The sequence below is a fragment of the Callithrix jacchus genome, chromosome 13, assembly GCF_049354715.1.
Source record: "Callithrix jacchus isolate 240 chromosome 13, calJac240_pri, whole genome shotgun sequence".
Classification (NCBI taxonomy): Eukaryota; Metazoa; Chordata; class Mammalia; order Primates; family Cebidae; genus Callithrix; species Callithrix jacchus.
This window is the reverse complement of record NC_133514.1, coordinates 100,694,554-100,719,027: the sequence shown is the minus strand read 5'-3', so window position 1 is coordinate 100,719,027 and position 24,474 is coordinate 100,694,554. Positions and strand designations below refer to the sequence as shown.

The 24,474-nt window shown below is 44.3% G+C and overlaps 1 protein-coding gene and 2 long non-coding RNA genes across 9 annotated transcripts in view; 2 read left to right on the top strand and 1 right to left on the bottom strand.

Annotated features, from left to right (window-relative positions):
- Positions 1 to 4,561, top strand: part of ATP8B1 (ATPase phospholipid transporting 8B1) — a 144,569-nt gene extending 140,008 nt beyond the window's left edge. For all 7 annotated transcript variants that reach the window (XR_013525928.1, XM_078348226.1, XM_078348225.1 and 4 more), the window contains 2 exons: positions 582 to 712; positions 2,314 to 4,561. Coding sequence is in view for 6 of the 7 variants with exons in the window: in XM_078348226.1 (XP_078204352.1) it covers positions 582 to 712; positions 2,314 to 2,538 (356 nt within the window). In the remaining variant the exon portion in view is untranslated. The remainder of the gene's footprint in view (positions 1 to 581; positions 713 to 2,313) is intronic.
- Positions 4,562 to 6,454: 1,893 nt separating this feature from the next.
- On the bottom strand, positions 6,455 to 24,401 carry LOC108587890 (uncharacterized). Its single transcript, XR_008476092.2, has 3 exons — positions 24,091 to 24,401; positions 11,721 to 11,769; positions 6,455 to 7,238 (listed from the first exon to the last, which is right to left on the bottom strand). It is a non-coding gene; the product is annotated as an uncharacterized LOC108587890 (long non-coding RNA).
- On the top strand, positions 17,530 to 19,084 carry LOC118146908 (uncharacterized). The gene is made up of 3 exons (XR_004733063.3): positions 17,530 to 17,601; positions 18,112 to 18,204; positions 18,945 to 19,084. It is a non-coding gene; the product is annotated as an uncharacterized LOC118146908 (long non-coding RNA).
- Positions 24,402 to 24,474: the final 73 nt, after the last annotated feature.

Genomic DNA, 24,474 nt, shown 5'->3' with positions numbered 1-24,474 from the left:
AATCTCCTTATGTGACACAGGGTTAATACACATCTCTCACAAGTGATTAAACGACATGATCTGTATAAATCACCAGGTACTGGCAGTGCTAGCTTTTTTGAGATGGCGTTTCACTCTTGTTGCCCAGGCTGGAGTGCAATGGCGTGATCGCAGCTCACCACAATTTCTGCCTCCCAGGTTCAAGAGATTCTCCTGCCTCAGCCTCCCAAGTAACTGGGATTATGGGCATGTACCACCACCACACCCAGCTAATTTTGTATTTTTAGTAGAGACAGGGTTTCTCCATGTTGTCCAGGCTGGTCTTGAACTCTGAACCTCAGGTGATCCTCCTGTCTTGGACTCCCAAAGTGCTGGGATTACAGGCTTGAGCCTCTGCACCTGGCCTGATTTTTTGTAATTAAGTAGAGACAGGGTTTCACTATGTTGCCCAGGCTGGTCTTGAACTCCTGAGCTCTGGCAGGCCACCCGCCTCGACCTCCAAAAGTGCTAGGATTACAGGCGTGAGCCACCGTGCCTGGCAAAATATTAACTCTGTTCTTGATAAAGGGACCCCAGTGATTCATTTGCCATGTTCTTTACAGGCACTGCTTCAAACGCTCTCAGACAGCCGTATATTTGGTTAACTATCATCCTGACTGTTGCCGTGTGCTTACTGCCCGTCGTTGCCATCCGATTCCTGTCAATGACCATTTGGCCATCAGAGAGTGATAAGGTATATAGAGTACAGTCCTCTCCCAATTCTCTGTCCCTCACAGAAACCAAGGCATTTCCCAACAGCACCTTTCCTGCAAAATTCTAAGCTCATGGGAAATTTGGTAAGAATGATTTTTCATGATTGCTTCTCTTTAACTCTGTCTCACAAATAAGTCTTTTGGGATTGAGAGTTTAGTGTGCTTGCTTTATAATATAAAAATTACCAAATATACACAAAAAAGTGAGAATAAAATAATGAGCCCCATATATCTATTCCCTCAGTTTAACAATTACAGTGTTAACATTTTGTCATACAAATCAGACTGGGTTTTTTTTTTTTTTTCTTTATTTATTTAAAGAAAATGTCACCTTCTGTAGCAGGACCCTTTAAGCTACAAGGAACAGAAAGCTGTGACTCAAAATTTCTCTACAGTAGTGCATCATCATTAGCAGGCTTCAGACTCAGTTCAATCAGCAATTTAATGTCAAAAAAGGACTGGGCAGTCTCTTTCTATCTCTCCCTTGGAACATTTATTATTAGTTTCATCTGGGTGCTGGAAGATGGCCATAGCAGTTCTGGGCATCACATTTTGTGACATTTCAGTGTCGAGGGGAGATTAGAGATTATTCTGTAGTTCCTTAGCGCTGTGGAACTTCTCACCCAAGGGCCCCAGCACAGTGCCCTCTGGTCTCATGTGCCAAAATTAGGTCACTTGCCCATTCTGGACTAGTGCTTAGCAAGGGAAATCAACCTGCCCACCTCCCATGAGAAATGTGGCTGTGAGTGGGGGTTGATGGGGGCGATCTGAATGCAATCAATTTCCATTAGAAAGGAGAGAGGAAAGGCTAGTGGGACAACCTTCAGTATCCCTCTCGCTCTCTCTTTTGCAGTGCTAACAGTATGCAGTAACAATCCAGGAAAGAGACCCTACTGAGTTTTCTCTTTCACTATACCCATCTGCTCTGAAGTAGAAAAGGGCACTAGCCTTGGGGGAGTGGGAATTTTGGCTTTGCATTTTCTAGCTGTGTGACCTTGTAAAAGTTAGATATATCTTCCCTCAGCTTTGATACATATTTCTAGGTAGGTAGGTAGGTAGATAGATCTATGTATAGATAGAGAGATATAGATCTATATAATCATATCTGTCAATGTGTATCTATAGATAGATATATCCAAGCATGGTGGCACACTCCTGTCATCCCAGCACTTTGGGAGGCCGAGGCAGGCAGATCACTTGAGGTCAGGAGTTCAGGTGGTCAGGACCAGCCTGACCAACATGGTGAAATTCTGTCTCTACTAAAAATACAAAAATCAGACTGGTGTGGTGGCGCATGCCTGTAACCCCAGCTATTCAGGAGGCTGAGGCAGGAGGATCTCTTGAACCCAGGAGGCAGAGGTTGTGGTGAGCCGAGATAGCACCACTGAACTCCAGCCTGGGTGAAAGAGCGAGACCACATCTCAAAGGATACACACAACTATCAAGTGAGGACAGAGCTGCCTGCATCAAAATGGGGCAGGTGTTGGGGTTTCGTCAGTGTTCATTTCTGCCCACCGTCTGGCCACGCCTCCTTCCTGGCGTGGACTTTGTCTTCATCCCTTCCCATCTCTCCCACTTGCAGATCCAGAAGCATCGCAAGCGGTTGAAGGCGGAGGAGCAGTGGCAGCGGAGGCAGCAGGTGTTCGGCCGGGGTGTGTCGTCTAGGCGCTCAGCCTACGCCTTCTCGCACCAGCGGGGCTACGCGGACCTCATCTCCTCTGGGCGCAGCATCCGCAAGAAGCGCTCGCCCCTTGATGCCATCGTGGCCGATGGCACCGCAGAGTACAGGCGCACCGGGGACAGCTGATCCCTCGCCCCCAGGCCGGGATGCGGCGGCACAGAGCACGTCTATTTTTTTATCAAAGACTCTCAGGACTTTTTGTGTGTGGATTGCATTCGTCACAAAGATATTGAAGACAATAAATAACCTTTATAACAAACTCCTTGGGTTGGGCTATTAAACAATAGAAGAGCCAAGCAACAGGACTTTTAAAAGTCCTATTATTTGGCTGGACGTGCCTCACACCTGTAATCCTAGCACTCTGGGAGGCCAAGGAGCACAGATCCCGACCCTGAGGTCAGGAGTTCGAGACCAGCCCAGCCAACATGGTGACATCTTGTCTCTACCAAAACTTAAAAAATTAGCCGGGCTTGGTGGCGGGCACCCATAATCCCACCTACTTGAAAGGCTGAGGCAGGAGACTCGTTTGAACCTGGGAGGTGGAGGTGGAGGTTGCAGTGAGCCAAGACTGCACCACTGCACTCTAGCCTGGGTGACAGAGTAACACTCTGTCTTAAAAAATTTTTTTAAATAGGCTGGGCACAGTAGCTTCTGCCTGCCAACCTAGCACTTTGGGAGGCCAAGGCAGGCGGACCACTTGAGGTCACGAGTTCCAGACCAGCCTGGCCAAAATGATGAAACCCTGTCTCTATTGAAAATACAAAAATGAGCCGGAGATCACTTGAACCCAGGAGGCAGAGGTTGCAGTGAGCCAAGGTTGTGCCACTGCCCTCCAGCCTGGGCAACAGAGCAAGACTCCTTCTAAAAAAAAATTGTTTAAATAATAATAAAAGTCCTGTTATTCATTATGGTTCAAAGGGAACATTTTAATCAGTCTCAATCTAGGGCAACAGAATTACAAAGCATGTCATATTTCAGTTCAAGTGGTATTGTGTTATAAACTTACATTTTCCTTTCTGTGATCTTCAGCATAATTTCCCAGAAACTCCTTCCTGCCCCACCCATAGGCCGCCTCACTAACAGATTTTTCCATTTATAGTAGTAATGACAAAAGACTTATCAGTGTTCATCATCTGGAAGCTAAGTGGTTCAATCACTTTTTCAAAGTTGATAGTAGACTGCCTGGTTTCATGTTCTCCTCATGACAGTGTAATAATTCTATTTACTCAAGGAAATAACTTCAGATTCCATAAATATAAAGTTTCAGTTTGTTTTTGGTTCACTACTAGGTGAAGTAGCACATTACATACTTTTACTATCAAATATTATTTCAGCAGCTTCCCACAGTTCCAAATGATTTGATTCCCTACTCTCGTTTTTTAAAGCATCTAAATATTTATGGGCTTAAAAAGGGGATTTTAAAAACTGAGGATATCAGTGATAAATTGCAGAATATTTTTCAAAGCTTTCTTTTGAAAAGCAAAGTTTTGTGCCTGCCTATATGTAAAGTATTTTACAAGGGACTTGAACAAAGACCTCACTTTTTTCACTTGTCTTATGTCTCGAGAGAAAAGGCTGTTGGTAGCTACTTTCCTAAGACTGGGGAATGGTGTGTCCTTTTACATTTGAAGATCACTTTAGGTAACTGTGGAAACTCCTCAAAGTGGTAAAATTAATTTTTTCCAGACATTTTTCTCATTCTGTGTCTTTCACACAATAGTTTCCATATTTCAGTAATTGTTTTTTTATCATTAGGCTGTGAATATTCACCGTATCAGTCCTGTTGAATTCCTATGAGGTAATCACACTGTGTATATAGTTCATTTTCTAGGTATGCTAAAAGAATGGCTGTTTATTCTATGGAAGTAAAATTCTGAACGTTTACAACTTTTCCTTGTAAATGAAAAATTGTAAGTTTTTTTTACAGAAGAGTTAACTTGTGTAATTCTGTTAGTTTCAGATTTCTCTCCTGTTTTTCCAAATTGTGGGAAAGATTGACAATGCAAATGTGTCAAAGACTTATACTGTTGGGTGCAATATTAACAATTTTAAAATGCAAATTTCTTTGGATAAATTATTTCTGTATTCTGTAAATCTGAGTTTGTATATTTTTGTTTAAAAAATGATTTAGTAAAATATTTGAAAAGTATAATCTTCTAAAGTATTTAAATTGGCCGTTGTTGTTACTTTTGTTTTTGTTTTTGAGATGGAGTTTCACTCTTGTTGCTCAGGCTGGTGTGCAATGGCATGATCTCAGCTCACCACAACCTCTGCCTCCCAGGTTCAAGTGATTCTCCTGCCTCAGCCTCCTGAATAGCTGGGATTACAGGCATGCACCACCAGGCTCCGCTAATTTTTTTTGTATTTTTAGTAGAGAGAGCTTTCTCCATATTGGTCAGGCTGGTCTCAAATGCCGGACCTCAGGTGATCCGCCCACCTCGGCCTCCCAAAGTGCTGCTCTATTACAGGCATGAACCACTGCGCCCAGCCTGTTGTTATTTTTTAAAATAGGCTTTATGACAGAAGAATCTAGTCCCACATTGTTTCTAGAGGAATGTAGGGGTCCTTTAATGGTGAGAAAGGGACAGGGAAGCTAAGTGTTAGGGAAGAAGTGATGGAGAAAGGGTGATCAGGACCAGGCACTGTGACTCACGCCTGTAATCCCAGTGCTTTGGTTGAGGAAGGAGAATCACTTAAGGCCGGGAGTTTGAGACCAGCATGGGCAACATAGCAAGACTCTGTCTTTACAAAAAATAATCAGTTGGGTGTAGTGGCATGTGCCCATAGTCCCTGCTATTTGAGAGGCTGATGGGGGAGGATCACCTGAGCCCAGGAGTTTGAGGCTGCAGTGAGCTGTGATCATGCCACTGTACCGAAGCCTAAGTGACAGAGCAAGACTCTGTCTCTAAAAGAATTAAAAAGGTCAGACTTTAGAGACAGGGGGGTAAGGATTTAGAGTTAGGAAGATCAGCTGGGCATGGTGGCTCATGCCTGTAATGCACTTTAGGAGGCTGAGGTGGATGGGTCACTTGAGGCCAGGAGTTTGAGACCATCCTGGCCAATATGGTGAAACCCCATCTCTACTAAAAATACAAAAAAGGAAGATCGAGTCTGGGCCCAGAAGAGTGCATCTTAGTATACTTAGACAAGGGACAGTTTTTCCAACTGACCTCAGCTCTTAGAACAAAAGGAAAGGTAACCCTCAACCAAAAGTAAGGGCTAGGGCCGGGTGTGGTGGCTTAAACCTGTAATCCCAGCACTTTGGGAGGTCAAGATGGGCCAGTCACCCGAGGTTAGACCAGCATGGCCAACGTGGCAAAACCCTCTCTAAAAATAAATCAGCTGGGCGTGGTGGTGCATGCCTATAATCCCAGCTACTGGGGAGGCTGAGGCAGGAGAATCACTTAAATCCAGGAGGCAGAAGTTACAGTGAGCTGAGATTGTGACACTGCACTCCAGCCTAGGCGACAGAGCGAGACTGTCTCAAAAAACAAAACTGAAAAAGAGCTGGGAAGTGAGCAGATAGTCCTTGAAATACATGATGAATCATTGGCAAAACAAAATGAGCAGAGAGGAGTGAGTGAGGAAGGAGGTGGGAGACCTAGGGTTTGTGGCTGCAGGAGTCTGACCAGGCTGTGGGACAGACAGCTCTTGGACTCGAGAGAAGCCGTGACCCCACCAAGAAGATTCTCCCTGCATCAGAGATGAGAGACTCTTTGGGAGGCATAATTAGCAGCAGGTGACAAAAAAATATCAGTCTTGGGGTGCTTGGGATGGGAGGAGATGAGCATATTATTAGCCTCTTCAATAGAAATGGCAGAAAAAATCAAGCAGATCTGGGAGATCATCCCTAAAAAAAAATAAAGGCCACTTTTTCCTGCAATGTACTACTGTATTTAAGTTGTTTAAAGAATAAATGTTTTTAATCAAAGAGCACCACCTAATGGCTCTTAGTCTTGTTCCACACCAGAAACTGCTCAGTAACGACATCTGAGGGGACTAAAATCATTCTTGAGAGACTCCAATGTGATGGCAAAACGTACCCTAATGGAATCGAAATTTATTTTAACAATTGCTGCCTTCATGTGATGTAAATGAAACTTAGGAAAATTGTCAGTCAGCTTCTAAAATACTGCTAGAAAGTTTTCGTGGCACTACAACTTCTGGGGCATTTATAAAAACAAAAAGGCCCATCAAAACACTGAAAACAACACAGCATAGATCTCAGGACAAAGTGGAAGTTGGAAACCTTAAAAATAACCACCGTGATACATTCATTTTCTTTCTGCTAAAAATTATAGTAAAGGCCAGGCGTGGAGGCTCACGCCTGTAATCCCAATACTTTGGGGGATCACCTGAGGTCGGGAGTTCAAGACCAGCCTGACCAACATAGAGAAACCCCGTCTCTACTGAAAATACAAAATTAGCTGGGCATGATGGTGTAATCCCAGTTACCTGTAATCACAGCTACTCAAGAGGCTGAGGCAGGAGAATCACTTGTACCCGGGAGGTAGAGGTTGCGGTGAGCCAAGATCACAACATTGCACTGTAGCCTGGGAAATGAGCAAAACTCTGTCTCAAAAATAAAAACAGTAAAAATAATTTTCTTGACTAGATATTTCTCTAAAGCAGCAATATAAATGGTCATAAGCATATGAAAGGATGCTCAACATCATCAGTCATCATGGAAAGTCAAGTCAAAATTGAAATGAGGCCGGGTGCCGTGGCTCATGCCTGTAATCCCAGCACTTTGGGAGGCTGAGGCAGGTGGGTTGAAGTCAGGAGTTCAAGATCAGACTGGCCGACATGGCGAAACCCCATCTCTACTAAAAAAAAAAAATACAAAAATTAGCCAGACGAGGTGGTGTGTGCGTGTAATCCCAACTACTCTAGAGGCTGAGGCAGGGGAATTGCTCAAACAAGCAGGGTGGAGGTTGCAGTGAGCCAAGATCATGCCACTGCACTCCAGCCTGGGCAGCAGAGTGAGATTCCATTTAAAAAACACATACACTGAAATAAGATACCACTTCATACTCATTACACCCACTAGGATGGCTATAACAAAAATAAAAACAAAAGTGGAGAAACTGGAACTCTCATATTCCTGGTAGGAGTGTAAAACGGTGTAGCCATTGTAGAAAACAGTCTGCTGGTTTTTCAATAAGCTAAACAGAATTAACATATTACTCAACAATTCCTCTGCTAGGTATATACCTGAAACAATTGAAAAGAGGAGTTCAAGGCCAGGCACAGTGGCTCATGCCTATAATACTAGCACTTTGGGAGGCTGAGGTGGGTGGATCACCTGAGGTCAGGAGTTCAAAAAGGCCAGGTGCGGTGGCTCACGCCCGTAATCCTGGCACTTTGGGAAGCCAAGACAGGCAGACCACTTGAGGCCAGGAGTTCAAGACTGGCCTGGCCAACATCGTGAAACCCCTGTCTCTACTAAAAGTACAAAAATTAGCTGAGTACGGTGGTACATGCCTGAAATCCCAGCTACTCAGGAGGCTGAGGCAGGAGAATTGCTTGAACCTGGGAGGTAGAGATTGCAGTGAGCCGAAATTGTGCCATTGCTCTCCAGCCTGGGGGACAAGAGTGAAACTCGATCGCGAAACAAAACAAAAAGAAAAGAAAACAGGTGTTCAAACAAATACAAACTAATGAATGATCACAGCGGCACTATTCTCCATAGCTGAAAGGTAGAAACGATCCAAATGTCCATCCACAGATAAATGGATAAATAAAATGTGGTGTATACATATGCAGGAATATCATTTAGTCATAAAAAGGAACGAAGTACTGAGAGATGCTATAATATGAGTGAAAGTTGAAAATGTGCTAAGGGAAAGCAGCCAGACTCAAAAAGTCACATCTTGTAGGACTCCATTTACCTACCCAGAACAGATAAATCCACAGAGACAGAAAGCAGATTAGTGGTTGCCAGGAAGAAGGGGAGATTGAGGAGTGTTTAGTGAGTGTTTAAAGTTAGGATTCTCCAGAGAAACAAAATCTATAGGATATATGCATATAAACATCTGTCATTTGTATACATCTATGGGGAGGATTTGTTGATTCTGACAAATTAGTCTCCATGATTGTGAGGGCCTGCAAAGGTTAAGGACAGGCAGGCTAGCAGGCCGAAGTTCTGGCAGGAATTGATGTTTTGGTCTTGAACCTAAATACTGGAAACTGAGGCAGAATTCTTTCCTCCTCACAGACCTCAGTCTGCTGGTTTAAATGTTAATACTGTCATAGCAGCATCTAGACTTATTTGACCAAATAGCTGGGCACCATAACCTAGTTAAGTTGACACAAAATTCAGCACCACAATAAGTATAGGGTTTTCTTTTGGGGTGAAGAAAATGTTTTGGAACTTGATTGATGTAGTCACACAATATTGTGAATACACTAAATGCTACTGAGTTGTGCATTTTAAAATGGTTAATCTTATGTTAATTTCACATCAATTAAAAATAATAAGGCCAAGCAATGGTAGCTCATGCCTGTAATCCCAGCACTTTGGGAGCAAAGTAGTTGAGTGGAGAAAGAACAAAAAAATCTGTAACTGGTTGTGATCAATTAGTTGTAACCACCACTACACTCAGACCAATGCAGCTGTGGAAAACAGTGCCACTGTGCCTGGCTAATTTTTGTATTTTTGGTAGAGACGGGTTTCCGCCATGTTGGCCAGGCTGGTCTTGAACTCCTGGCCCCAAGTGTTCTGCCCACCTCGGCCTCCCACAGTGCTGGGATTACAGGTGTGAGTCACTGTACCCAGTCAAGGAAGAAGTTTAAAGAGGAAGAATAATTTAAATGCAATTGGACAAAACAAAGACAAAAACACAATAATGGCAGGGCTGGGTGGCTCATGCCTGAAATCCCAGCACTTTGGGAGGCCGGGGCAGGTGGATCGCTTGAGCTCAGGAGTCTGAAACCAGGTTGGGCAACATGATGAAACCTGGTCTCTATCAAAAATGCAAAATTAGCCGGGTGTGGTGGTATACATCTGTAGTCTCAGCTACTCGGGAGGCTGAGGCAGGAGAATCGCTTGAACCCAGGAGGCAGAGGTTGCAGTGAACAGAGATCACGCCACTGGGCAACAAAGTGAGACTCTGTCTCAAAAAAATAAAAATAAAGCACCCAATAAATTAGAAGTATAAAAATTGTAGGAACAGAAATCTATCACTGCTTGAAGGTGTTATGGAAGCTTCTGGGAAAACCCAAGAGGTTCAATTAAAAAACTATAATAAGAATTCATCAAAATAATGGAAACAAATATATAGATAACTTTCATTTATACAAACAATAACAAGTTAGAAAATTTAATGGGAAAATATTGTAATTACAGTTGCAACAAAAAAGATAAAATATGTAGGAATAAACTTTACAAGTAAGCCATATGGGAACAAAACTAAAACAGTGAATTGAGTAAATGAAAAGCATATCCTGTTCTTGGATAAGGCATCACATCAGAGCCAGGTGCGGTGGCTCATGCCTGTAATCCCAGCACTTTAGGAGGCTGAGGCAGGTGGATCACCTGAGGTCAGGAGCTGGAGACCAGCTTGGCCAACATGGTAAAACCCCGTCTCTACTAAAAATACAAAAATTAGCCAGGCATCGTGGTGTGCACTTGTAGTCCCAGCTACTTCGGAGGCTGAGGCAGGAGAATCACTCAAACCTGGGAGGCAGAGGTTGTGAGCCGAGACTGCACCACTGCACTCCAGCCTGGATGACAGAGTAAGACTCTGTCTCAAAAAAAAAAAAAAAAAAAGGACATCACACTGGAAGGGGTTGATTCTCCCTGCAATAACTTATAAATGGTATATGATCCCCATAAAAATGCCAACAGTTTCCTGTAATAGACTGATTCTAAAGTTCATGTGGAAAAATTAATGTCAGAAAACCATAAGCAATGAGGTGAGACTTACCAGATATTACACCATATTATAATTTCAAAAACATAGTATGGTTCTGATGCATGATTACACAGACATCTCATGGAACAGAATAGGAGATCCAGAAATAGACTCAAACATGTGAACATTTACTATATACAGAAGTGGCATCAAAGATGGGTGGGGGAAAGATGGACTTTTAAATAGACGGTGTTGAGACAACAGGAAAACAACTAGGTATCTCACACTGTAGTAGAATAGACTTCAACTAATGAAGAGATTTAAATGTAAAAAATAAACAAATGAAAACTCGTAAAGGTACTTGAAGAAAATCATGAGAATATTCCAATACAGCCTTGGAGTGGGGAAAGACTTTCTAATTAAGACTAAAAATCTAAAGCCTCAAAGGAAGGGCTAATAATTTCAAATACATAAATAATTTAAAAATCTCCATTACGGCCAAAAAGAAAAAAAAAGTTATAAGCAAAGACAAATGGCAAAGTGGAGAAAAAGTGTGCAAGTCTTAGTCAAGGCTGCTATAACAAAATACCACAAATTGCATGGTTCATATAAGCCACAGAAATTTTTTCTCACAGTTCTCGCAGAAGCTGGGAAGTCTTAGGTCAAGGGGCTGGCAGATTCAGTGCCTACTGAGGAAATGCTTTGTGGTTCACAAACAGTGCCCTTTGACTATGTCTTTACATGGTGGAAAGAGCAAACAAGCTCCTTCGAGACTATTTTATAAAGACAATCCCTCCTGACTTAATCACCTCTGAAAGTCTCCACCTCCTAATATTACCTTGGAGGTTAGGATTTCAGCATATGAATTTTAAGGGGGCACAAGCCTTCAGACCATAGCAGCCAAGGATGTGAAGAAAAGAAAAGAGAAAAAGAAATGGGGCCGGGCATGGTGGCTCACACCTGTAATGCCAACACTTTGGGAGGCTGAGGCGGGTGGATCATGGGGTCAGGAATTCTCCAGTCAGCCTGGCCAACATAGTGAAACCCTGTCTCTACTAAAAATACAAAAATTAGCCAGGCATGGTAGTGCATGCCTATAGTCCCAGCTACTCAGGAGGCTGAGGCAGGAGCATCACTTGACCCCATGAGGTGTGGAGGTTGTAGTGAGCCGAGATCATGCCACTGTACTCTAGCTTGGGCAACAGAGTGAGACTTCATCTCAAAAAAAAAAAAAAAGTACAAAAATTAGCCAGGTGTGCAACTGTAGTCCCAGCTACTAGGGAGACTGAGGCAGGAGAATTGCTTGAACCTGGGAGGTGGAAGTTGCAGTGAACTGAGATTGCACTACTGCATTCCAGCCTGGGCAACAGAGCCAGACTCTGTCTCAAAAAAAAAAAAAAAAAAAGGGAATACAAATGGCTCCTAAACATATGAAACGATGTTTCAACTTACCTGAAATAAAGAAATGCAGATCAGAATGATTTTGATAGGCCATCTTCACCTATTAATTTTGCAAAAACAAGAAAGTTTAGTAATGCACTGTTAAGGCTGTAGCAAAACCAGCCTTCTATTTCATTATTGATAGGTATATAAATTGATGAAACTCTAGGAAAGGCAATTTAGCCATAACCATTCAAATTTTAAGTGTATATTCCCTTTGACCTGGCAATCACACTTCTCAAATTCATTCTGCAGATATTTGCCCACAAGGGAAATGACATGTATGGTGATTATACTGCAGCACTGTTTCTCATGGCAAAATATTGGCAGAAAGCTAGCAATCCATCTGTTTAACTACAGTTAAATGAACTAAGGTCCATCCTGACAACAAGGTACAATGAAACTATAATGGGAGCTAAGGGAGAAGAATGAAAGATCTTCATTCACTGTGGAGTGAGAGGAGCCAGGTGCAGAACTGTATGTATGGTGACAACCTTTCATATAAAATAGAAAGAAGAGGAGGTGATGAAATTGAGGTGTAGAGTCGATACAATTCCAATTGAAATCCCTCAATAATTTTTTGGTAAAAATTGATAAGCTGATTCTAAAATTCATCTAAAAATGCAAATAACCTAGAAGAGCTAAAAGAACTCTGCAGAAGAAAACCACAGTTGGAGAAAGAACACTTCTTGATCTTGAAAACTGTTACCAGCAGGAGCTGAAGAACCGCTTGTTGGGTACTATGCTGACTGCTTGGGGAACAGGATCATTGGGACCTCAAACTTCAGAGTCCTGCGATTTACCCGTGCAACAAAGCTGCACATGTACCCTTTATAATAAAAGTCAAAATTTTAAAAATAAAATAAATGTGAATTTAGGGACAAAAAAGTGTTATAAAGCAATAGCAATCAAAACAGCTTTCTTAAAGAAAGCAGATAGATGGAACCTAATAGAGTCCATAAATAAATCCACACATCAGTGGACAACTGGTATTCAACAAGGTTACAAAAGCAATGAGGTGGAGAAAGGATGACCCTCTCAACAAATGGTGCCAGGACATTTGGTATCCACATAAAAAAAAATGAACTTGGATCCCTACCTGAAACTATACCTTGTCTTCACAAAAGATCTGAACACACACTTCAACAGAGAAGACATAATTTAGGCAAAAAAGCACATGAAAAGATGCTCAACATCATTAGCCACTAGAGAAATGCATTAGAAAACTTTTTGGGGTGATGAATTTGTTCCCTAACACCAATTGTGGTGATGGTTTCACAAGTATATAAAACGTTAAAACATATCAAACTGCACATTTTAAATGTGTACTTTTTCATATATATATATATATTGGTTTGGGGGGGTTCGTTTTGTTCTTTTTTGAGATGGGGTCTCACTCTGTCCCCCAGGCTGGAGTACAGGGGCACTATCTCAGCTCGCTGCAACCTACACCTACTGAGTTTAAGGGATTCTCCTTCCTCAGCCTCTTGAGTAGCTAGGCATGTGCCTGGCTAATTTTTGTAATTTTAGTAGAGATGGGGTTTCATCATGTTGGCCATGCTGGTCTCAAACTCCTGACCTCAAGTGATCTGCCCACCTTGGCCTCTCAAAGTGCTGGGATTACAGGCGTGAACCACCGCACCCAAGCTGTTGTAAATTATTTATGCCTCGAAAAAAAAAAGCTGTTTTAAAGAAAGGAAGGAAGAAATAAGGAGGTAGACTGGGAGGAATATAATCATATTTTCAACAAGAATTTCTACATATAGAACAGACTAGCAAAAGTGGTTATGAGGAATGAGACTTTTAAATATGGAATTACCTTCTTATACTTTAAAAATTAAAAATATTTTGAACCATATGAATACATTTCTATTTCAAAAAATAAATAATAAATACTAGAAATGATTTTTAGGCCAAGGGAGTAATTTAATATTTTTCCTGCTTAAGTCACAAAGCCTCCCAAACTGAGTCTCACCCAAGCCCATAAGTTTCTCCCTAGAACAGCAACCCCAGCTCTTCACATTGTCCTCTGGGGTGACTGGCAGTGCCCAGAGATGGGGGCTTCCTGTTCATGGTTATAGACAGAGAGCAGTGTGTTTTGCTAGGCCATTTATATGCACACACATTTTCTTTGCCCTCAGAAGAGGCTGCGTAACATCTTAAAGTCGTGTCAAAATAGTGGAAAGCACCAATGGAATCTGAAAGAATATTTCAAAGACCAGTGTGGATTTACCTCTATATTGTCCAATTAATTATCAGCTAAGATGAACTCAGTAATAAGAAGCATAGGAAGAAATAACTCTCACAGTTTTAAAATCATCAGGAATTTTGCTTCAAAACCTGAATCAAACAGTAATGCAGGTATTAGCAATAAATATGAGGAAGGAAAATTTTAATATGAACAGAAATTTAAACTTCCTGATCTAGGATGGTGGTTAAAAATCCAAAGTGCTGGCCAGGCGCAGTGGCTCACGCCTGTAATCACAGCACTTTGGGAGGCCAAGGTGGGAGGATTATTTGAGGTCAGGAGTTGGAGACCAACCTGACCAACATGGTGAAACCCCATCTTTCAATTAAATTTAAATACAAAAATATTAGCCAGGCGTGGTGGCGCATGCCAGTAGTCCCAACTACTCAGGAGGCTGAGGCAGGAGAATTGCTTGAACCCAGGAGACAGAGATTCCAGTGAGCCGAAATTGCATCACTGTACTCCAGCCTGGGCCACAGAGCAAGACTTCATCTCAAAAAAAAAAAAAAAAAAAAAAAAAACTATCCAAGGTGCTCGGGCCAAGTTTAAGATATAGATTGTCTCACTCCAGATAACCTGTTTATGATTTCCATTTGGAAAGATATCAATGTTCCTTTGGCCCCTGTCGGAGAATGTTGCAATTATTTCAGGCTGTTGTAAACCCTGAAATGTCTCCTTGTTTCTTTTCCACGAGAGGATTAAAGATATTGGATCTGGCTTGTGAAGTGTACGTGGGAGGGTTTTTTAGTCTAGCATTTCTCATCAGGAATCAATTCTCCCAGTTGATAAGAATCAACCTTTAGAATAGAGGTGGATTTGCCCACTGGGAGTCATCTTGCAGTTTCATTATAAAATGGTTCTGCTGAGCCAAGCTGCATAATGAATAAACCAGTCTATGGAAATCCTATAGGAGGTTTTCTGTTACCATCCATTTGGGGGTTCCCACCTACCTTCAGCTTCCTTAAATTTTGTGTGAACAACATAAAAACTTTGTGCTTATTGAAGAGTTTAATAAAAACAACACAAATGACTTTCTAAAGGAGCTTTGAAAGTTCAAGATTCTAGAAAACCTGTATCAAGATTTTATCACTGCAAACATCTTGAGTAAACATGAACTCAGAAGGGCTCTTTTATATTTACTGAATTTATCAAACACTGAGCTATTTTATAGAATCTTGTGGCTTGGGGTGAAAATATTTTTATGACCTGTTCCAACAATAACAACAAAAAAAGAAAAAGAAAAAACCCAAACCTGATTAACTAAGATATCATCAGCTGAGCTTCTGAGACCCACGGAGACCCCTTAAGAGCCTCGACTCCTACTAAACTAATACATGACTATTCTTCAAACTAACCAAGAGGACTTCATTGCTTTTAGAGAACACAATCAATTCTGCTTTGAAAGCTTCCCCACATCTACAGAGAAAATGTTCTTTAGGTGAAGAACCTGTCTTCACCTTTCTTAACAGCGATCCCAAATCCTACATCATACCCAGATCAATTCAGTGAAGAAGCTAGTCTGGGCTAAAGCTATTTGTACCTTTAAAAAGCAATAGAGCCAGGTGCGGTGGCTCACGCCTATAATCCTAGCACTTTGGGAGGTTGAGGTTGGTGTATCCCTTGAGCCCAGGAGTTCGATACCAACCTGGGCAACAGGTAAAAATCCCCAAACCCCATCTCTACACACACACACACACACACACACACACACACACAATCAAAATTAGCCAGGCAATATGGCGTATGCCTGTAGTCCCAGCTACTTTTGAAGCTAAGGTGGGAAGATCACCCCTATCTCAAAAAAATAAATAAAAAATAAAAATAAGAAGCAATGGCAAGCCAGCGCATAAACAGCCTGGTAAACCAGTAAGAATGTTGGGGTGAACCCTCAGAGCAGACGGAAGCCCATGGAAGGTTGCTAGACAGAGAATGAAATGAAAATGTGTTTATATTTGTAAGTGTTCACCCTGGCTAGAGTGTGGAGATTAGACAGGAGAGGTGTATGGAATCCAGAGACAGGTGGAGAGGTTAGCCAGAGGGAGGATGGGACTTGCATTGCACTAGAGGGAAAGGATGGATGTCAAAGTATGAAAGTTTGTAGGTTTCAAGGGAGGGCTGTCAGAGAGCACCCACTTAATGACTTGAAGCAAGAGACCAGTCATTTGCTGAGATTCGGGGCTGTGGGAAGGACCTACAGTTTGAGACATTCTGAAATTCTGTCCAGTAAGCCAACTGTTGAGGGAAGGGAGGTTTAGTGAGGGGGGCGAATTGGGAGAGGAGGTCCACCAAGCAGCTCTTAGCAGTTTGAAGGCTTAAAGTTGTGATTCATGCATATCATGGAACAAAAGAGTAACAATGATTAACTATTAATGCCATTTATATCCCAATTCAGAAGGCTTACTGGATGTCAAGCACATGTTAGGCATTTTGGTACACTTGATCTCATATTATCCTCACAATAACCTTCCCAGTGAAGGGTATTATCGCTTTACAATTGAAACATCTGTGGCTCAGAGGGTTAAGAAACTTGACCAGGGTCACCAAGCTAGAAAATGAGTTCTGTGATCTATGGAACGTATCTGGCTTCATTCAGAGTTCTGACTGTACAGATGCTGCCACTGTTCGCCCTTCTTAAAGAGTGAGATCCAGCGGGACTTTCAAATGACTGCAATTTTTTTAGTGAGAGATAAGGTGCTTACAAGCAAGCAGCCTGTGATCATGAAAAAGCCTGGGAATCACTGAAGCAAATCTAAGTGCTTAAACTTAACTACAGGAAAAAGAAAGTTAAGTTTTTGGTTCCTCAAATTAATAGTCTCATCATAATGATAATTCCCACTTTTAGTTTGCCGTTTACAAGCCAATTTTATTTTTTATTGCATCTGTCATCTATCTATCTATAATTTATTAATTAGAGGCAGGGTGCCGCTCTGTAGCCCCAGGCTGGAGTGCAGTGGCGTGATCACAGCTCACTGCAGCCTCAACCTCCCTGGTTCAAGCGATCCTCCCACCTCAGCCTCAATCCCATGCCACTAAGCCAGGCTAATTTTTGTATTTTTTGAAGAGGAGTGGGAGCGGGGGCGGCGGCGGGGGTGGGGGTGGGGGGTCTCACGTTGCCCAGGCTGGTCTCAAACTCAAGGCCTCAAGCAATCCCCGCCCCGCCCCCACTCTCCACCTTGACCTCCAAAAGTGCTGGGATTATAGGCGTGAGCCACCGCCCTCGATCTGATTTAAAATAGTACTGAAATTTTCCAGTTGCTTCACTGATTTATTAAATTCAGTGAACTGTGCATGGACTCCTCCCTATTCCCCGTTCTAGGACAGGGAAACGAACCCTAGAGACACTCGCAATGATGTCTGCCTGTTCTCTTTCCCAGGCCTATTTTGAGGAGCAAAAAACTGAATGTGCAAGAAGGCTCTTTGTAGATGTCTGTAAATTTGCCTGGGAACAGAGCCTGGAAGGCAGTGTTCCCGGGACTAGGGCGACCCCGGGCTACACGCCACCTCGAACTCCCCAACACTCGGAGAAGCGGCGCCGCGACCAGGATCAAGTAGGAAGTGCAGGACCAAGCGCCTGAAATACGGAAGTGGCCCGAGACAACATGGCGGCGCCGGCGTCAAGTGCCCTAACCCGGGGCCGGCGGCCAGGTACGGTAGCCTGTGGGGGACGCCACATTAAAATAACAAAGACTCGCATCCGGTGAAGCAATCTTCAGCGCAAACCTGAGTAGGCGCGGAGACCGCAGTGGGAGGGCGCCCCTTGCTGGCCAGAATCGGAATGAGGAGACAGACGAACAATGCCGTTCGTTCCGGCCGTCCTGAGTAGCTGGAATTACAGGCGTGTGCCACGATACCAGGCTAATTTTTAAAAAATTTTGTAGAGATGGAGGTTGGGGGGGGGGGGCTCTTACTATGTTTCGCAGGCTGGTCTTGAACTCCTGGCCTCATGTGGTCCTCCCACGTTGGCTTCCCAAAGTATTGAGATTACAGGCTTGAGCCACCACACCTGGCCATTCAATTATTCTTTTAAGCCACACACTTCTGGGTAATAGGGCACGTGTTAGTCTACTATTGCCACAGTAAAGAGGTGTAACAGAATGCCTCCAGAACTCAGAGGCCTAACCCAACAACCGTTTATTCTCACTCATGTATCTACAGGTCACTGATGTGGGCTGAGCTCAGCTGGGCGTGTCTCCAAGCTGAAGATCGGGTCCCCATCTTCTCCAGCTGTCTCTCACCCTCCTTGAACCAGTGGGTCAATCAGGGCATGTTCTTCTCATGGTGATGGTGTTCACAGAAAAAGCGATCTTGATCCAGACCCCAAGAGAGGGCTCCCCTGAATTACACGCAGGAAGGAATTCAAGACAAGTTGCAGGGTGGAGTGAGAGTTTACAGAAAGCTCCTCCATCACACAGTAGGGCGTCCTTCGGAAGCAAGCAAAGGAATGCCCTTTCACTTTTTTTCTTTTTTTTGAGACGGAGTTTCCATCTGTTGCCCAGGCTGGAGTGCAGTGGCACAATCTCGGCTCACTGCAACCTCTGCCTCCTATGTTCAAGCGATTCTCCTGCCTCAGCCTCCCAAGTAACTGGGATTACAGGTGCCCACCACCATACCCAACTAATTTTTTTATTTTTAGTAGACAGGGTTTCACCATGTTGGCCAAGCTTGTCTGAAACTACTAACCTCAGGTGATCCACCCGCCTTGGCCTCCCAAATCCCTCCTGGGATTAGAGGGGTGAGCCGCTGCACCCAGCCTGTTTAAGCTTTTTCATATATAGGTGTTTTGTGTATGTAAAGGCTAAACTAAGCTGTGCTTACATGTGTCTGAGCTGACAGCATGACAAAATTTATTTTATTGATTAAAAAAAACACTGTCCTTGACATTTTAGTGTATAAGTACATTAAATCATAACTATAATTATCTTGAAAGCATATATTACGGGTATTGAGACATCTGGTCTTTCTGTTGTTTTATGATTGTGTCCTTGCAGGTATCTTTAGGCTGTTTTCTCAACTGTAAACATGGATCGTGACTGGCAAGGAATGTGCCTTGTTAGTCTCAAGATGGAGCTGAACTGAAAATGGTGTCACTCTAGCCCTCCTAGGTCCCTGCTTCCCTAACAATGGCAGAAGCAGGAAAACAAATTCAACTATACAAAGACATTCTAAACCTTTGCTTGCATCACACCTACCAATATCCTATAGTCCTTCTGTATAGGAGAGGGGAATGTGAAAGGAAAATACCTTGGACCCCCAAAATCACTAAGGAAAACTCAGCTGGAAACTGCTTAAGGCAAACCTGCCTCTCATTCTATGAAGTTATCCCTCTGCTCACTAAGAGATGCAAATCTGATTTGCCTCCTTTGAAAGGGCCAATCAGAAACTCAAAAGAATGCAACCATTTGTGTCTCACCTATCTGTGACCTGGAAACCCAGTCCCCGCTTGGAGTCTTCCTGCCTTTGCTTCAAGTTGTCCCGCCTTTCCAGACCTCACCAATGTACTGCTTATATCTATGATTGATGTCTTGCATCTCGGTAAAATGTACAAAACCAAACTGTGCCCCGACCACCTTGGGCACATGTCATCAGGACTTCCTGAGGGTGTCACGGGGGCAAAATAAACTTTCTAAATCAACTGAGACGTGGCTCTGATTTTCTGCGTTCTCAAGGGCATGTCTGATTATTTTAAAATCTAATTTAACACAAAGCACATGGTTAGAGCACTGAAATCCATAGGTATGAGCTCACATCCTTTACTGAAATGTGTCCCCAGGTGAGAGATACTGTGTACCATAGAGATGCATGCAGCATTCTGTAAGTCCATACATGTGGGTGCGGCAGGCAGAGAAGGCACATACCCGAGGGGACTGAGTCTACACCTGGGAGGCATATCGCTGCTTCCTCCAGGGGTCTGATGTAATTTACTTGCCGTCAAGTGGCCAGCTAGTCTCCTTAAAAAATCGTGTCCTGGCCAGGTGAGGTGGCTCACACCTGTAATCTCAACACTCTGGGAGGCTGAGGCAGATGGATCAGAAGGTCAGGAGTTCGAGACCAGCCTGGCCAATATGGTGAAGCCCCAGCTCTACTAAAAGTAGAAAAATTAGCCAGGCATGGTGGCGGGCACCTGTAGTCCCAGCTACTCAGGAGGTTGAGGCAGGAGAATCGCTTGAACCCAAGAGGTTGCAGTGAGCTGAGATCATGCCACTGCACTCCAGCCTGGACAAGAGAACCAGACTCTGTCTCATACAAAAAAAAGAATCGTGTCCTATCAGGTTCTCAAAGTTGGCTTCTCAGCCTGTTGGCAGGTTGGGTACTTAGCATTGACAGTGGCCAGCCAGATCAGCCAGGATGAAGGGCAGTCCATGAGGCTGAACACATGCATAGCCTCTATCCTGTTACTACAGCCACTTTGTACATGGGCTCTTTAGCCAAGAACAGGGATGTTTTGGGGGGGAAAGTCCAACATCCACAGATGATAGAGACCTCCTCCATAACAAATGCCTTCTAATGGATGTTTGCAGAGGATAAAAATCTTCATGTTCAGTGCCCATTCAAAAAGCTCCATCCACATCCCCACCAGACCTCCTGTACCTAATCTTTACTCTTGTTCTTTCTTAGTCCCTGATCAACTGGCCACCCCTCAAACCAGTGTCCATCAGTCCTTCAGGTCATCTCTACTTAGCTGAGAAGTGGAAAAGCAGTCACAGTGCTCAGTTCCACCATCTGAGATGACTTCCCTTCACCACTGTCTTTTTAGGGCTTCTCCCAAGCAAGGCTACAGCAGAATAGCTGTTCATGTCTGGCATGTGCCAGCATATTATGCAGATGTCAGCACGAGCCCCATTTTTTCCATCCTGTACTAACTGGACTTAGAGAAATCCTGTGAGTCTCTAGGTGTGGACTGAGGAGGGGGTAGGACTTTATGTGACCTTCTTGTACAGCCTGCTTGTACGGACCTATATACACTTATTATTTGACAACAGAATGTTGCTGTGTAAATTCACTTTTTTTTTTTTTTTTTGAGACAGAGTCTCACTGTCACCCGGGCTGGAATGCAGTGGCCTGATCTCGGCTGACTGCAACTTCTGCATCCCAGGTTCAAGCAATTCTCCTGCCTCAGCCTCCTGAGTAGCTAGGATTACAGGAGCATGCCACCACACCCAGCTAATTTTTGTATTTGTAGTAGAGACAGGTTTTCACCATGTTGCCCAGGCTGGTCTTGAACTCCGGGCCTCAAGTGGTCTGCCGGCCTCGGCCTCCTAAGGTGCTGGGATTACGGGTGTGAGCCATCACATCTAGCCTGTACATTCAGTTTTAATGATCAAATGAAACAAAATTCCTGAAGGACAGTTCAGAGGAGTCTCTTGGTGCCACCTGGCAGGAGTGGTGGCCCTCAAGTGAGGGTGCAGCCAGCCTGCAATGAGGAGCTGGGGGAATAAAGACCTCAACCTCACACCACCCCTCTGTTCTTCCACAAGTGCTCTCCATTGGCTGCACCTGACCAGGAGTCAGAGGACGAGGGAGCCCATTGATGTGGTTCACATGAGTCAGCCTCTGGGGCAGAGCAGGAGAAATTCATCTGGACAGGCTGTGGTGGGCAGCCTCTACGATGGTACCCACTGAGCTCTACCTCTTGGTATTCACCCCACAGCTGGTCTGTGTGACCAGTAGAACATGGAGAGACAATGACATGTCACCTAACAAGTCAGGTTAGAAACGACACTGCATCCTCCGTTTTGGTCACTACAGTTGGGAGCTTTCTAAGAGGGCCCACGATTCCCACCTGCTGGCATCCACGCCCGTGTGTAATACCCTTCCTTTGAGTGTAGGCTGGACCAAGTGACTTGGTCCTAATTAATTGAATATGGCAAAAGTTCTGGGATATCCCTTCTGAGATTAGGCAACTAAAGGTTCTGACTTCCATCTTGCTTGCTGGCTTTAGCCAAGCAAGAGACCCATGTGGAAAGAATTGAGGGAGACCTCTGGCCAACACCGACCTGCGTGCATATGGAAGGAGATCCACCCCAGGTGAGATTTAAGAGTCTCAAGTTAAACTAACTGCAGCTCAGCTGACACCATCACTGCAGCCTATGGAGAGACTCAGCTCCAAGTCCTCAGCTAACCTGTGCTCAGATTCCTATTCCACAGAAGTATCAGACAACAAATGCCATTTGATGTTTTGGGGTAATTTATTATAAAACAAAAGGGGCTGGGCACGGTGGCTCACCCCTGTAATCCCAGCACTTTGAGAGGCCGAGGCAGGTGGATCACGAGGTCAGGAGTTTGAGACCAGCCTGGCCAAAGTAGCGAAATCCCATCTCTACTAAAAATACAAAACGATTAGCTGGGCATGGTGGCGGGTGCCTGTAATCCTAGCTGCTTGGGAGGCTGAGGCAGGAGAATCACTTGAACCTGGGAAGCGGAAGTCATAGTGAGCCCAGATGGTGCCACTGCACTCCAGCCCAGGCCACAGTGCCACTCCATCTCACTCTCAAGAAAAAAAAAAAGGGTAACTAATATTCTCTCTGATCACTTGCTTTGGGTGAAGTCAGTGGCTGTATTATTAGCAGCTCTATGGGGAGCCCACCTGGCAAGGAACTGAGGCTTTCTGCCCTTAACCTCGTGAGTGAGCCCGGAGGCAGATCCCCACCCCAGCCAAGCTTTCAGATGACTGCAGTCCCTGCCCTCAGCATGATTCAGGACAGACCTAAGCCAGGACCCCTAGCAAACCCACTACCTTATTTCTGACCATCAGAAACTGCACAAAGTAGGGCCTGGCACAGTGGCTCATACCTGTAATCCCAGCATTTTGGGAGACCATGGCAGGCGGATCACTTGAGGTCAGGAGTTCCAGACTAGCCTGGCCAACATGGCGAAACCCTATCTCCACAAAAAAATACAAAAACTAGCCAGGTGTGGTGGCACACACCTGTAATCCCAGCTCCTCGGGAGGCTGAGGCAGGAGAATCGCTTGAACCTGGGGGGCAGAGGTTGCAGTGAGCTGAGATGACGCCACTGCACTCCAGCCTGGGAGACAGAACTGAGACTGTCTCAACCTGCTAAGGCAATACATGTTTGGGGTTTCAGGCTGCCAAAGTTTGGGGTAATTTGCTTTGCAGCAATCGATCCTAATCCATGAGCCAACAGAAAACATTCAGCAAAGAGGAAAACAGAAATTTCAAAAAATTGGTTTGAATATTCCTTAGGAATAGTATTTGGTACATATTCATTTTTTTTTAGATGGAGTCTTGCTCTGTTGCCCAGGCTGGAGTGTGCAGTGGCACAGTCTCAGCTCACTGCAACCTCCCCCTTCCAGGTTCAAGTGATTCTCCTGTCTCAGCCTCCTAAGTAGCTAATTTTTGTATTTTGAGTAGTCAGGGGTTTCATCATGTTGGCCAGTCTGATCTTGAGCTCCTGGCCCCAAGGGTTCCAGCAACCTCAGCACCTCCCAAAGTGAGCCACTGCACCCGACCCTGGTTCATATTCTTGATAGGCCTTGAACCTATGTATGGAGTTATTTTTTGAGGACCTTTCATAATAAAACGAGTTTTCTTTTGCTTCAGGGACAAACTCTGGTATTCCACTAAATTGAGAATAATGGGCCAGGCATGGTGGCTCTTGCCTCTAACACCAGCACTTTGGAAGGCTGAGGCAGGAGGATCACTTGATCCCAGGAGGTGGAGCCCAGCCTGGGCAACACAGGAAGACCCCTCCTCACCTCCACAAAAATAAAAAAAAAAATAGCTGAGTGTGGTGGCGTGCGCCTGTAGTCCCAGCTACTTGGGAGGCTCACTTGAGCCCAGGAATTCGAGGCTGCAGTGAGCTATGATCGCACCACTGCACTCCAGCCTGAGCAACAGAGAAGACCCAGTCTCAAAAAAACAACAACAACAACAAAAAAAAGTTAAAAGTTAAAAATAATGACAGACCCTTTATTGGCACCTCTTACATGCATGGACAGTGAACTTATATCATCTTTCGCAAATAGGAAAACTGAAGCTCATTCAGGTTAGGTAATTTATCTGAAGACACAGAGTAAAAGGGAAAACCCAGGTTTGTATTCTAAAGCCCTCGTTCTTTCCACCACATTATTATGACCTCCCTAACAGTGATCCTTATAACTTTAAATGAACTTACATAATAGTTCCTGTCCTGAACACCGAGGGACGTTGGTTCACGGAGGTTAGAAAGTTAATAAATGCATCCCGCTGCGTGCCCTCCACCGCCGCGCACCCAGTCTCGCGACATGAACTCAAACAGCCTCCAGTATCTGGGGATCAGGGTCTGGTTTGTAAGACGGCCTGCACGCCTGCAGCTGGGGCAGAATTAGAAAATTCAGAAAGGAAAGTTGAAGAGACGGGGAAGGAAGGATGCAAACGCGAGGCTGTGCCTGTCTCGAGGGCCTGTGAGCCACGAACCAGGCTGAGCCCTCCCAGCTGTGAAAACGCGCAGGGCGGGGCGCCTTCGGACCTGGAAGTCGCCTCTGCCCTCACCAGAGATGGCGGCTCCGGCGCCGCTCGC